General features: G+C 33.7%; 2 protein-coding genes, 1 long non-coding RNA gene and 4 other non-coding genes across 9 annotated transcripts; 1 reads left to right on the top strand and 6 right to left on the bottom strand.

Annotated features, from left to right (window-relative positions):
• Positions 1 to 116: 116 nt before the first annotated feature.
• On the bottom strand, positions 117 to 3848 carry LOC126874647 (endoplasmin). The gene is made up of 4 exons (XM_050636936.1): positions 3675 to 3848; positions 3487 to 3573; positions 2317 to 2923; positions 117 to 2240 (listed from the first exon to the last, which is right to left on the bottom strand). The coding sequence occupies exons 1-4, from the start codon at positions 3718 to 3720 to the stop codon at positions 584 to 586; spliced, it is 2397 nt and encodes a 798-aa protein (XP_050492893.1). The 5' UTR covers positions 3721 to 3848; the 3' UTR covers positions 117 to 583.
• An 865-nt stretch (positions 3849 to 4713) lies between these two features.
• On the top strand, positions 4714 to 8979 carry LOC126874669 (calcyphosin-like protein). Of its 3 annotated transcripts, XM_050636985.1 has the most exons (6): positions 4714 to 5146; positions 5666 to 6024; positions 6154 to 6310; positions 7073 to 7250; positions 7320 to 7529; positions 7807 to 8979. In XM_050636985.1, exons 3-6 carry the CDS (start codon positions 6156 to 6158, stop codon positions 7906 to 7908), a joined length of 645 nt encoding a protein of 214 aa, XP_050492942.1. In that variant the 5' UTR covers positions 4714 to 5146; positions 5666 to 6024; positions 6154 to 6155; the 3' UTR covers positions 7909 to 8979. The 3 variants fall into 3 exon arrangements, with proteins under 3 accessions (XP_050492942.1, XP_050492941.1, XP_050492943.1); XM_050636984.1 differs by lacking the exon at positions 5666 to 6024; XM_050636986.1 differs by lacking the exons at positions 4714 to 5146; positions 5666 to 6024 and adding an exon at positions 6029 to 6076.
• Positions 8525 to 13772, bottom strand: LOC126874683 (uncharacterized). The gene is made up of 2 exons (XR_007692942.1): positions 9500 to 13772; positions 8525 to 9400 (listed from the first exon to the last, which is right to left on the bottom strand). It is a non-coding gene; the product is annotated as an uncharacterized LOC126874683 (long non-coding RNA).
• On the bottom strand, positions 9042 to 9112 carry Trnag-gcc (transfer RNA glycine (anticodon GCC)). Its single transcript has one exon. It is a non-coding gene; the product is annotated as a tRNA-Gly (tRNA).
• Positions 10214 to 10284, bottom strand: Trnag-gcc (transfer RNA glycine (anticodon GCC)). The gene has a single exon. It is a non-coding gene; the product is annotated as a tRNA-Gly (tRNA).
• Positions 12181 to 12252, bottom strand: Trnad-guc (transfer RNA aspartic acid (anticodon GUC)). The gene has a single exon. It is a non-coding gene; the product is annotated as a tRNA-Asp (tRNA).
• Trnad-guc (transfer RNA aspartic acid (anticodon GUC)) lies at positions 13457 to 13528 on the bottom strand. The gene has a single exon. It is a non-coding gene; the product is annotated as a tRNA-Asp (tRNA).
• Positions 13773 to 13787: the final 15 nt, after the last annotated feature.

Below are 13787 nucleotides of genomic sequence, written 5' to 3'. Positions count from 1 at the left end.
TAAAAGATTATAATTATCTTTGATTGATGGAAAATCGTAAATTGTATAAAAGGAACAAAATCGATCGGTAGTGGTCTTCGTATAAAGGAACGGGGACATGAACAATATCATAATAATCTTTTTTTAAATATCCTTTATACAAATACATTCATTCGCATCACAAACATACTATATATATATATATATTTATTGGGTTCAGTCAGTAATTCTTTTCGCTTTACTTATATAAAAAGGTGGAAGATCAAACGAAATAAATTATGAAAATTGTTTTTTTACCAAAAATGGAACTTATGAGATTACACATTATTATAACGACAAACTTAATGAGCGATAAATCTCCTTTTTTCACCTTTAAATAATTATGATATCCTTTGATACGCTGTTGCAATGGTATTGGATTACAAAAAACAGTATGAAATGCTGCAAAGTGTCATCAAAGGATATAGCTATCATACTTTTTTCTCCTCTGTACAATAGTTCATCTTTACTCGCGACAACACAGTTGCATCTGCAATGATAATTCACTATACATTGTATAGCCATACAACTAGAAAATTATAATCTAATGTGATACAATTTTCGATTATAATTCGTCATGTTTCTCTTCGTCTTGTTCATCCTCATCGGCATCTATATCTACGATTTTCTCCGACTCCTGCTTCTCTGTCGATCCAGATTCTTCTTCCTGCAGCTCTTCTTCTTCAGGAACTTCGTCTAAAGAAATACCCAAGGTCTTCCTCATCAGTTGCTCTACGCTATCGGCAAAACTGGCAGTTTCTCTAAGCATGTACCCTGATCGAAGGGTAGCCGTTTTGAACATCATTAATGCGATATCTTTCGCTGTCTGATCAGTGCTATCAATTTCAACTCTATGCAGAAGTTCCCTAATAAGTGGATGCCTCGGATTAATTTCCAAAGTCTTCTTCTGGTTTAAGTAGTATGTCTTCTGGGGATCGTCAGTCTTCTGATGAGCATTTGAAATGGCCAATCTCTCCATGTTACCTGTCCATCCAAACATACTAGCAACTAATGCACACGGGGAGTCCGTGAGACGTTCAGACACCTGAGCCTTGCTGATATGATCCTTCAGAACATCATTTAACCATTTGACCAGAGGTTCAAATGTGGTTTTCAACTGTTCCATCCTTTCCTTGGCCTTCTTCCCCTCATCAAGCGAGAAACCTTCTTTAGCTACATTCTGGAACTTCTTACCGTCGAATTCAGGGAGAGCAGAAATAGCATACTCATCGACTGCTTCAGTAAGGTATAGAACCTCATAACCTTTCTTATCCAATCTCTCCACAAATGGAGATTTTTTCACTTCCTCTTCGGAAGAGCCAGCGATGTAGTAAATATACTGTTGACTGGACTTCATTCGGGACACATACTCCGACAATGACGTCACACCTTTCTGTGTAGAGGATTGGAATAGAAGAAGCTTGGATAATCTGGCCCTATTCTGAGCATCTTCGATCACGCCTAGTTTGATGTTAGTACTGTACTCTTTCCAGAATTTTTCATAATCTCCCTTAGGAATCTTTTTTATCATATCCAGCACTTTTCGAATCAGCTTCTTCTTGATTACTTTAATGAGTTTGTGTTGCTGCAAGTTTTCACGTGAGACGTTCAATGGTAAGTCATCACTATCGACGATACCACGAATGAAGGACAAATAGTTAGGCATCATGTCTGTAAATTTATCTGTGATGAAAACTCTCCTGACATACAACTTAATATTGTCCGCTTTAGTGCCGTAACGATTAAAGCTGTCACTTGGCTGAACTTTAGGAATGAAAAGAAGCGACTTAAAGGTGACTTCACCCTCTGCTACAAAATGAATCTTTGCTAGAGGGTCCTGAGTATCCTTTGTTAGTGCCTTATAGAAGTCATTATAGTCTTTGTCTTCAACTTCAGATGGTTTCAAAGACCATATGGGTTTGGAATCATTTAAGAGTTCCCAGTCCCAAATAGTCTTATCAACCTTTTTTGATTTTTTCTCTTCCTCTGCATCTTCAACTTTTGCATCCTCCTCCTCATCTACTTTGTCTTCAACAGACTCTTCTTTCTTGCTTTCATCTTCTTTAGAAGGGGTGTTTTCTTCCACATCATCTTCATCTACTTGGACAACTTTACTACTCCAAAGGTAAATGGGGAAATTGATGAATTGCGAGTATCTCTTTACAAGATTTTTAATGGTATCCTCTTCTAAGAAATCTAATGCTTCATCTTTCAAATGCAAGCTGTAATTACAAAGCAGTCGAAATTAATTTCACGAATTTCGTAAAAACAAAATGTAAGAAATATCATTTTATTCACCTAACTGTAGTTCCTCTCTTCAATGTGTCTCCTCTAGGGTCGTCTACAATACTGTAGCTGCTGCTATCAGATTGCCAGATATGTTGTTTGTCATCATTATGCTTGGAGGTAACTACTACTGTATGAGAGACAAGAAAAGCAGAATAGAAACCAACTCCAAATTGACCAATCATATCGTTCAAATCCTGAGCATTCGAAGTATCCTGCATTTTTCCTAAGAATTCAGCAGTTCCTGACTTTGCGATAGTTCCAAGATTGTTGATTAATTCATTCTTGGTCATACCAATACCAGAGTCAGTTATGCTCAATATCTTGTTCTCTTTATCAGACTTTATCCTAATTGCTAGCTCTGGATTGGTATCCAAGACATTTTTATCAGTGAGCGAGAGTAGTCTGATTTTGTCTAATGCATCAGATGCATTAGATATCAACTCCCTCAAGAAAATATCTTTGTTACGATACAAAGAGTTTATAATGAGTCTCATCATACGATTGACCTCAGTTTGGAAGGTAAATTTCTCAGCTTTTTCCCTAAGTTCTTTTATCTGGGCAACATTTAATCCATCTAGTTTGATTGCTTCCTCCTCTCTTTGAACTACCTCATTATCTGCAAAATGTATTTTCTTATTAAACCAAATTACATCCATCGCAGAATATTATAGAACTTGCAGAAAGTTATTTTTAACCCCAAATGTAAGGAAAAAAGACATATGTCTCATAGTCAAAGTTATCAGATAAAGATTCCATATGTATACTACAATGCAAAAATATTTGGACACTTAATGGGATCTAATCAAAACACTGATCTTCTGGCACTTTATAAAATCATTGTAAGATCTTAATTAAACAGATATACTTAAAGTCACTTAACTTGGGTGTTTTCATAGAAGCAATTTTCATCCACCTTCAGTTTTTTATTTATATTAATTAATATCAAACTATTGTCCTTATCAGTCTGTATCTACTAACTGTATATGGCTGCCTTAGATAAGATTAGATGTAAAAATGAAATCAAAGAGCCTTTTTTGAAGAATATTTGAAATAATTTGGAGCGTCCAAATACTTATGCGTAATAGTGTGCATCTGTTTTATATCATAGTTATCATGAATGATTAATCCGTCGATGTAGATGACGACAGAAGAAAAACCAGAATGGAAGAAGTATTTCACCTGTACGAGATCCTTCGCGGCTAGCACCCAAATCATTTTCCACTGTTCCCACATCCTCCTCAACCAAACTCTCTGCCTTAACGAATCCTAGATAACAAAAATGTATGTTGATGCTCTTGCTCGATTAACGGGAGCATTCTAATATGGTTTTTTTTTTCTTTTGATTACACGGTTTTTATTAAACTTACCTGCTGCAAAAAACAGGACCGATAATAATAATAACGCCTTTTTCATTGTTGCCGTGAAAGATTCACGAATAATGGTAGGAAGAAAAAGTATATATCTTTAGATTCAATTCAAACACCTTGATCCGCTGTTTTATGCCGACTGTCATATAATCTGACCCGCGACGCTTTGATATACTAAAAGGTGACTGTAGTAATCCACCAATAGAATGAACCCACGCAATACACGTCGACCAATGAGATACAAGCCGGCTGGAACTTGGTCCAAATGTCTTCTTCGGATTGGTGGAGAGACACAACACATGGCATTTACTATTCTAGAATATTCCCTTGATATTTCCGTTTTTTAATAATATATTTACTAAATAGTTTGTTTTAAAACTACGTTCCTTAATATACAAAATAATTTGGTATGAAAACATCGTATTTAAAGAAATTTATAATTAATACAATTTTAAAAAATTCAACAATATGATAGTTACCGATAGGTGATAAGCGTAATTTCAGCCAATCGATAACTTATCATCTGTTTCTATGTCGGTAAAATCAATTCAAATTCTTGATCTTGAGTAAGTGCGCATTGGAATTTTATATTTTACTTTATTTATACATAAATATGTATTAGCAATGCGATAATACAACAACGCAATAGAATTTAAAGTAATTATTAATCACTTCTAATTAAATATATTCTGTGTACAGTAAAAATTATTAATATATGTGCAATTAAAACGGATGGTTATTTTTCAAGGTCAAAGCAATACATATTATCATTATCTTTCTATATATCACAGTGTGATGTCACATCGTCGAGATAATTTCAGACGCAAAATTACTTTCATCATATAATACTACTTGTCAACGAATAGTAACTAGATACATATTGTTCAACAGAATAGGTCTCCTGGAACAAAGACCGGATATGATCATTACTGTAACATAATTACGCAATAAAACAACTTTGAATCATTTGAACTTTAATACCAATTAAAATAACTTTACTTTTTAATAAACAAGTAGAAAATTATATTCTTACTCTCGAGAATCCAAATGCCATTTTGAAAGGTGGTGCTACACTTAACAATTAGACATAGAATTTATTGAGGGTTTTAGTTGGTAATCATGGGAGAATTATCGACAGGAAATCGGTACCGGTGACTGATCACGCGTGAATTTTTTTCCGATACACATGTTGTGACTAGTCGGTCGTTATGGATACGTTTTCTACAGACTATCGTATGGTTTATGTATGTCGAACACACCTTGTTTTCATACGTGAATGTGTTTTATCTGTTCACGTGTGTAATCCAGTGTGTAGAGTCCTATAGAATGCGCGGATCCGCTTCCAGGGAATCCCTTGTCACTCGCCTTCCGGTTCTCCTCAAAGGAGCTACGAATTCTTTTCACTCTTTTTATCATCACCAGTGGATTAGAATTATTCTAAAAAACAGTATATGCAGCTCCAAGATACCAAAGTAAGTTAAATCAAGATTAAATTTGATAAATAAATAAATTAGTATAGAAAGAAAAATTTCGAATTATTGTAATTAAGGCAGTCATTCTAAATTACCCACATAAATAAAGTATTTTAAAGATCTTTAACTCAGCACTAGTGCTTATGTTTGAACAGAAACAAATCAAGATCTCGATCTAAAGGTCAATATCGATATTCAGATTTTAGATTAGTACAAACACTATATACATATTTTAGTACAACTTGTTCCAAGGATGATTCTTTTTTGTGCATATCTGTTTTTAAACAATGACTCACTGATAATTATTTCACTGACTCCCGTAAAAATATACTAAAGTTTCACTGTAATTTACATCATTCTGTCTTCGCTAATTTTATTACCAGTTGTGGCAATTTCCGCTCTGCTTTCATGCTTACAAATAATTGATGGAATAATTTGGCGCATAAAACAAGAATCGTTCAACGATCGATCGTCTAATCGTATGTGCGATTATATATCGATCCAATATTCTCATTTCAGTTTTTCAATGGGTCAATTTCGACGAGTTAGTGTTCCTTTCTAGCTATTTAGTTAACCAAGTTAGAGCGGGACCTTCACTGCACCTTTGGAGGAATTAAATTGCGTCTAATTAACGAAACGATCGAAGTATGCACAGTGGGGACGCATTGCGTTGCCACTTCATATAGAGCAAGGAAAAAAACAGCGTAACGTTAAGAAATTGAAAGCAATTTCCACTTCTCTTCCAATTTTCCCACCTCTTACTTATTTCTGCATTTATCTAATTAAGATAAGAAATTGCAAGGATTAATATACAAACGTATATCTGGATTTTGTGGATGGAACAATAGCAGGTCCCTGGAATAATAGAGGATGTATATGTATAGTTGAAAGTTATAGATTACTTTATAAGAATAATAAGAAAATCGAGATGTTGAGTACAGATTTTCTGTCTCTTTTCCAAACACCTGAGTCATAGTCATGAGTCACTGTGCGGATTTCTCTTTCAGAAATGTTCTTGAACAGACCACAGAGCGCAACAACCAGGCAAGAAACTGAGATGATCAATAAGGCCCAACGGGCCCTGTATAACACCACGGACTCCATAGAGAAACTTCGTTTGCTCTGTCTGGCCAGAGGTGCCAATGGCATCCTAGGGTTGGGCAGGTAAGTTAACAATTCCTTTTTTATTTATTATATATATATATAAATTATGTAATCCAAAATTCCAAATCTTTTACATATATTATCCTATGACACTTAACGAGAGCTTACTATAAAATTCCATAGACATATAATTCATTATACAGGATGGTAATTCGTGGTATAAATGAGGTCAGTGAGGTCCCACAGCTCAAAATAAAACGAAGATCGAAAATAATAAAATTGTATTAGAGGTTTCGATTTTGAGACAGAGATCGAGTTTGAAAATTTGTGAAGTATATGTACGTAAATTGATTGATTCTCGACTGGATAGTAACCGATAATTGGCAGAAGGTTATTTTACATATGAGAATGAGTTGAAAATGAAGAACAAAATTTTGTCGTCTAAGGCCTCGTTTTGGAGAAAACAAAATTTCAATACGTCAATTAAGAATTAACTGGACACACATATTAGGCAAATCCATAAATTCGATTTTCTCGAAAATAGGACTTCAAATGAAAAAATGTTATTCTATATTTTTGACTTATTGTCACATTATATATTTGGAATAAGCTGCTATTGATTATCGCAAATTTTCAAAATCGATTTTCTCAAGAATGAACCTTCTACACATTTAATTTTCTACAATTTTGTTAATTTTCATTTTCGTCTCATTTTGAGATTTAGAATCTCTCTTATCTCATTTGTAGCATAAATTAATTTATTATAAACTTCCAGAGAAACATAATAATTTATTATACTATACCACAAGTTAATTTATATAGAGCTTTTCGTCGTATGGACGATGACGGAAACAAGAAGTTGAACCTAGATGAATTCACCAGAGGCCTTCAAGAAAGTGGTCTGGAACTTCCAGAGGAGGATATCCAAAACATGTTCACGAAATTCGACACAGACAACGATGGGAACATCAGCGTCGACGAATTCATCGCTGGCATAAGAGTAAGTGTATTTTCCGAATTAGATAATTCAATAAATTGCTGGATTTTGAATAAAAAAATTTTTGTGTAGCCGCCGATGTCTCAAAATCGCAGAAACGTGGTGGATCAAGCCTTTAAAAAACTGGATAAAACCGGCGACGGAGTGATTACGATCGAAGATTTGAAAGGAGTTTACAATGTCAAGTGCCATCCCCGTTATATCAGCGGTGAAGAAAGTGAGGACAGTATTCTGAATAAGTTTCTGGCCAACTTTGAACAAAATAATACCAGAGATGGCACTGTGAGTATCTTCTTTTCTCTATTGGAAATTTTTATTATAAATAATAGTTGAATGTAATAAAATATAGTAAATTAAATAATAAGTAGTAATAATAATAATCACTAAAATAATAATTGAATATAATAAAGTAGAGTAACCAAATAATGATTAGTAATAATAATTACTAAAATAATAGTTGAATATAATAAAGTAGAGAGATTGCTTTATCGTAACGGTGTAATTATCGCGGTTAAAACTGACTTTGGGCGAACTGCAGCATTCATAATTTTCGTTACAGGTCACTGAAGAAGAATTTATGAACTATTACAGCGCCATCAGTGCAAGCATCGATCATGACGCCTATTTCGATTTAATGATGCGAAATGCATATAAACTCTGAATCTTTACACAGTCCTGCAACGAGGTGTTCCTTCAGTTCTATTTATATTGGTTTTAAATTTACGACTGTCGTGCTTAATGTCGACCTTTAAAGTATTCGCGCAACTAGTAGTGGCTAATGAAAAATTCATGCGCAAACCCCTAGACAATTTGCGGAATACAGCAAACTGACTTATGTAATAATTCATGGTTACTAGCTTCGCCTACCGGCCGATTTTCACCCAATGCAATTAATTGATGACTAAGGTGTTCTGTGAAGAAGCTAGCAAAATAATCCGTTGATCCTCATATCTATAACACTACAGTGTTTCTCAATCTGATCTAAAAATGTTTTTCGTGATTCTTAAATATTGTATATAAATTTAATCAATGTTAATTAATGTTCGTAATAAACAGAGAAGGTATTTATACGTTTAAACATTTACACATACGTGACTATTTTTCTGACTAGAATGTTTGGTCCAGTTTGAGAACCACTGCACCAAGTTGGCTATTTATATATTTGTACACACGACCATCTGTGAAATGTGTGCATAGCTTGTAAGGACAGAAGCTTGGTTACTGGGTCCAATGCAGCGAAGCAAGCACATATACTCATACTGTAAAATAGGATGCCATTTCATGCATTCTTTGAGTAATACAATTTCACCTATTCAAGCCTTAGAAAGCAATTTCAAGCATTATAATTCTTAATCGGTAATCTTTTTCAATTTCACTCCTCCAATTACATATATTTTAAAGTATAAGAGAGTGTAACGAAAATTGGATACTTAATATTTAGTTGGGAATCCTTATACAAATACCTCAGCCATGCGTCACGATTTTCTTCGATTTCTCAAACGATTTTAATCTCCATTTAGTATCAATCCCTTTCAAAGTACTTCAATTAGCAAGATATCTTTACCCTAGTCAAAATATTTTCTAGTTTAATATTTGATAGATGTTCGATAAATTATCAGTTTTTGATAATACTAATCTTTATCTCATTCCTTTACCGTGGATTAAATTATCAACTATGTTATTGTGACAATTGTAATGTTTATTTAATAAATCTATAATAAATTCTACGATATATGAAAAAAACTGTTAAAATTATAGCATACTATAAAATTACAAAGAAAAAAGAAAAAAGGTTGCATCGGCCGGGAATCGAACCCGGGCCGCCCGCGTGGCAGGCGAGCATTCTACCACTGAACCACCGATGCTACGGGAAACATTTCAAAATATTACGTAGAAATAGAACTAGTATGATCTAGTTTTAGATAATAAATTTTAATATAATCTCAGTACTCACTTTTAAATACTTTTGGTTGATATTGGCATCTAAGATCCGTTCGAAAGCTCTAGACCTATTTGTTATATTTACTACAATGGACCGATGTGCGACAGACACAGTGATTCATCATAAGTTTGTAGTACAAATTTGCATTGTACATCATATTTTTGCAACAGGCCCTCAAGGAGTTTTCTCAGGCCGTACCCTCGCGAAGGATCTTTTTCGACAACAAACATATAAAAGCAATTATTAAAACATACAAACCTACTAACTTCAGGCCTAATTCAAACAGATAATCGATCATGTATATACATACATAAAAAAGACACACGCTGCTAAATCTGGTAATTAGATTTAACAACTGACATAACAACGATCATATACTTATGCATATACGTATACATATTATCTATAAATATAATAGCCCAATACAAATAACAAAGTTGCCTTCTAAGCAATGTTATCAAGTTTAGTTAAATGCCAGTAAGAAATTTATTATAAGAAACCTTAAAAGAAAAAATTGCACTTGTTTCGAAGAAACAAGAAAGAAAAATCTGTGTGTTGCCATTTTCGTACTCTAGCTTTTGAATGACTTCTAGTTGATACTTAATGTGCGTGTTTTCAGTATTGTTATCTACATATGTATGTATATATATGCATATAAAAATACGCAGCCATTCAAGTGACTTGAAATCGCAGAGTTGCCAGGTACCAAATTCTATTGTTTAAGTAAAGAACACAGACATTATTTCAGTTATTTTACTTAATAGTCGTTATACAGTAAGAGAACGTGAAGCCTTAAAAAATATACAAAACAATCGTTCAGTTTTCTATACTAATGGGATCTAGGAAGTGGTAGCGACACAACCTTAATAGTGTAATAAATTAAGTCCTCTTAGGTATTACATCGTAGGTCACGGGTTGTCTATTTTAAAATTGCAACACAGAGAATGATACACATAATGGTTTTAAAAAAATAAAACACAGTACGTAATAGAAAATTACAATTAATAAGGCAAAAAGAGTACTTTGCATCGGCCGGGAATCGAACCCGGGCCGCCCGCGTGGCAGGCGAGCATTCTACCACTGAACCACCGATGCTGCGTAGTTAAAGACAAAATATCTCTAAAAACAGCTGTAATATAACCTATTTTCAGCTATTAGCAAATTTTACTACGAGTCTATTATCATGCCATATTTCAACGCTCTCCAATCTTTATGCTACTATGCTTCTCCGAATAAAAAATCTTTTTCTACGCCTCCCTACCTTTTATTTTTTTAATAGATATAATAATATGAACACGTTTTAAATAATAAAAACTTTATTACGTAGAAAAGCTGAAAACTACAATTAACAGAATAATAAGATTTTACTATAACATATACGCGCGTTACGATATGAAATTTTATTTGTTTGTAGATATTATGGTATAAAAATTAATATTTTATTAAAAAATTTTGGCATCTTCCCTGTAAATAGTCTAATAATAGTAATATTTGAGCATTTATTTCAAAACCGCAAGGAAAGTATTGTATGCCCGTAATACTAGTTGCTGTATTTAAAGTAAAATGAAAACTTTTAAAAATATTTAAAAATCAGTAGAATTACATGTATATAAAAATAGTACAAGAAAAAGTAAGTAACTGTTCGTAGCTTTCGTCACCCACGGATTTGGAAAGAGAAGATGGGGACACTCGAGGGTGCCATAAATTGAGTCCTCTTCCATACTACGTTGTGGGTTAACAGTTCTGCAACTTCTTTTCGGTTTTACTTACAATATTTAATAGGAAACCAGCAGTACGTTTTGGAGAAATCATCTGTTCGTTTCTAGAATCAAAAATACACTTCCTGATATTATTTTACGACGTTCAGCTTCTTTGACTATAATTCAGTCCAGTACGTTCACCGCTGCAGGTGTCACGTAAACTTAAGGGTTGGTTGATGAAATAAAATAGCTGAGTCGTAACACAACTATTAATTTGGTTTTAATTAAACTTTATTATGAATTCAGCAATCACAATGTAATACACACTGAATTAACATAAATCACAATTCACTCCAACCACGTTATGTAAGACTTAGTTACAATGATACATTAAGTACGCGACTGTTATAAGAGTAGAGACCGGTAAAAGATATGTTGACTATTCTAAGGATACAGAATAAGTGAGTCTTACTGACGATACTGTAGCTGAGGAAGGCTAGGAGTGGGTGTGTCTAAGGACGCGGGACTATCGGATTTGTTGATGACAATTTTGGTCAAGGAAGTAAGGGCAGTAGACACCGTCTCCGATTGGATAATAAGACAATTGGTGGGCCAGGGAGGGTTTTAGCCGCCTTCGCGAGAAAATTGCTAACGAAACATACCAGATGTGAAGAAAACCAACTTTCTAGGCTAACACGTGGTAGACAATAAACGTAAAAGGGAATCTAAGACAAGAAACACTCGCTTGGTCCGAAGGACCTTAATTATAAAAATTCCAAGACCCCTGGTGGATACTTAAGACTATTGAGGGTACCCGCCAAGGATGTGCAGACATCTGGGTGCCATCCTGTCCGCGGTGTGTGGCCTGGTCTCTGATGCGAATTGACGTTACACAAGGAACAAATGAAACGGATATTACCAATTAGTTACGAAATAACAATACTTTTTGTGACTATCATCTTTTTTATTTCAAAACGACACTTTAATTCCTGAGTTAAAAGGTCAGTAAAAAATATCTATTTATAAAAATTAACAGTTTCAGTCAGTCTCTACGAAACAGAATAGCCCTGATATGAAATGCAAAGGTTTCATGATCACGTTGAGGAGACTAAGTCTTTCGCCTTCCTTTGTTTGGTATTCTACATTTTTTTATACAGGCTACTTTAGCATAGTATACTCTTACCAAATGTCAACAAAACATAAATAACTTTGCAGGCCGGTATGGTCTAGTTACTTCTTGACTCTTGAAAATATTATACAAATATGATAAATTTAATTTAAAAAAAAAAATCTCCCCGGCGGGGAATCGAACCCCGGTCTCCCGCGTGACAGGCGGGGATACTGACCACTATACTACCGAGGATTGCATGAATGCAGTTTCTATTTTAATGGTGAACCGATTCACATATATTTATATATATTTAACATTATAAATCGTTTTATTCTAACACATTTATATTGTTCACTACATTACTCTTTATGTTGAATTGCTGTTATATTATTCATATGCACATATAAAGACTATCTTTCCTATTTTCGCAGTATTATTTGCAACAAATTTCATAGAAATGCAAAACAGATCAAATGTCACATATCCGAGTCATTGCAATGAACAAATAGATAGAAACCTGAGAAGATGAAGCTTAAGCAGGATCGCTTAAGTTGTTATGTTGTTTACGTGAAACCTTGTGAACTCAACAGTAAAATATAACCCGAATCTCACTCACCAATTTCTCACTAATCGAACTCTCAAAAGATACATCAAAGGTATTCATTCACTGATTTGGTTGTAATCTTTCTATCTACTACTTGAAGAAGTTGCTAGTAAAGCTTTTAAAAGTGGAATATCAAAATATAATTCCTACTGACTTGTTTAAAATGGGATATTTTGATTGAATGAAGAAAATGAAATTGTAATATTTTTCCTATGACTGTGCCCTACGAATAAAGGCCTAAAGTCGTCCCTTTTGTATTGCGAAAAAGCACTTAAAAGGATAACACCACTTTAAGAATCTAGAGTCTTAAAACCTAATTTAATATTGCATGGACTTTACCATTGGTATAGACGGTATTCAAAAAGACAGTGTCGCATGCGGCCCTGATTGTCATTGCACCAATCAGTGCTGTTATTTGATGCTTTAATTTTGGACCTCGTTATATTGTGAAGGTTATTAAAAGCATATATGCTTAAATATATCACTGAAGTCTCTACTATTTATTGTAAGGATCAAATATTTGCAAGAGTAAAAGTATACAAGTATACAGTCGTATACAAAAGACTACAATAACAGCCAGGACATAGAGGACTTTATCTTACGGCGTGACAACGATCCTTGCATTTTCATAGCAAGGCCATTGTGTTTCATAACGACGAACGAACTGGATTAAATAATTGTAGTTGGATATTAATCAAACGTCTCAAAGTAGCGACAGTAAAATATAGTTTTGAGTATACTTTACGAAATATAGACATTTATTAAAATGTATATTTTTTACGTTATAATTATATAAAAAAGGAAAGAACAAAAACAAGAGAAAGTTATTTGAAAATTATGCAAAAAAGACATCTCCCCGGCGGGGAATCGAACCCCGGTCTCCCGCGTGACAGGCGGGGATACTAACCACTATACTACCGAGGAATCTGTGTATTCAATCTTTTAAATATATCTTATAAATGAGTAAATTACCAAATAAATTATATCGATATTTATTATATATAAAATATTCTAAAGATTGTCTAAATTCTAAATTATTAAGGATCGATCCAAACTCTATAACTTTCTATGTAAAATGTTCAACTACTATTAAATTATGTACATATAATTACTTCAGTATAATTTATTGAATGCAAAATTACTTGTTTATTTTCAAAGCAGGAAAAATTATGCAAGACAACTA

This window comes from Bombus huntii, chromosome 16 (genome assembly GCF_024542735.1).
Source record: "Bombus huntii isolate Logan2020A chromosome 16, iyBomHunt1.1, whole genome shotgun sequence".
Taxonomy (NCBI): domain Eukaryota; kingdom Metazoa; phylum Arthropoda; class Insecta; order Hymenoptera; family Apidae; genus Bombus; species Bombus huntii.
Note: the sequence above shows the minus strand (reverse complement) of the source record. Positions and strands in the feature narration are given on the sequence as shown.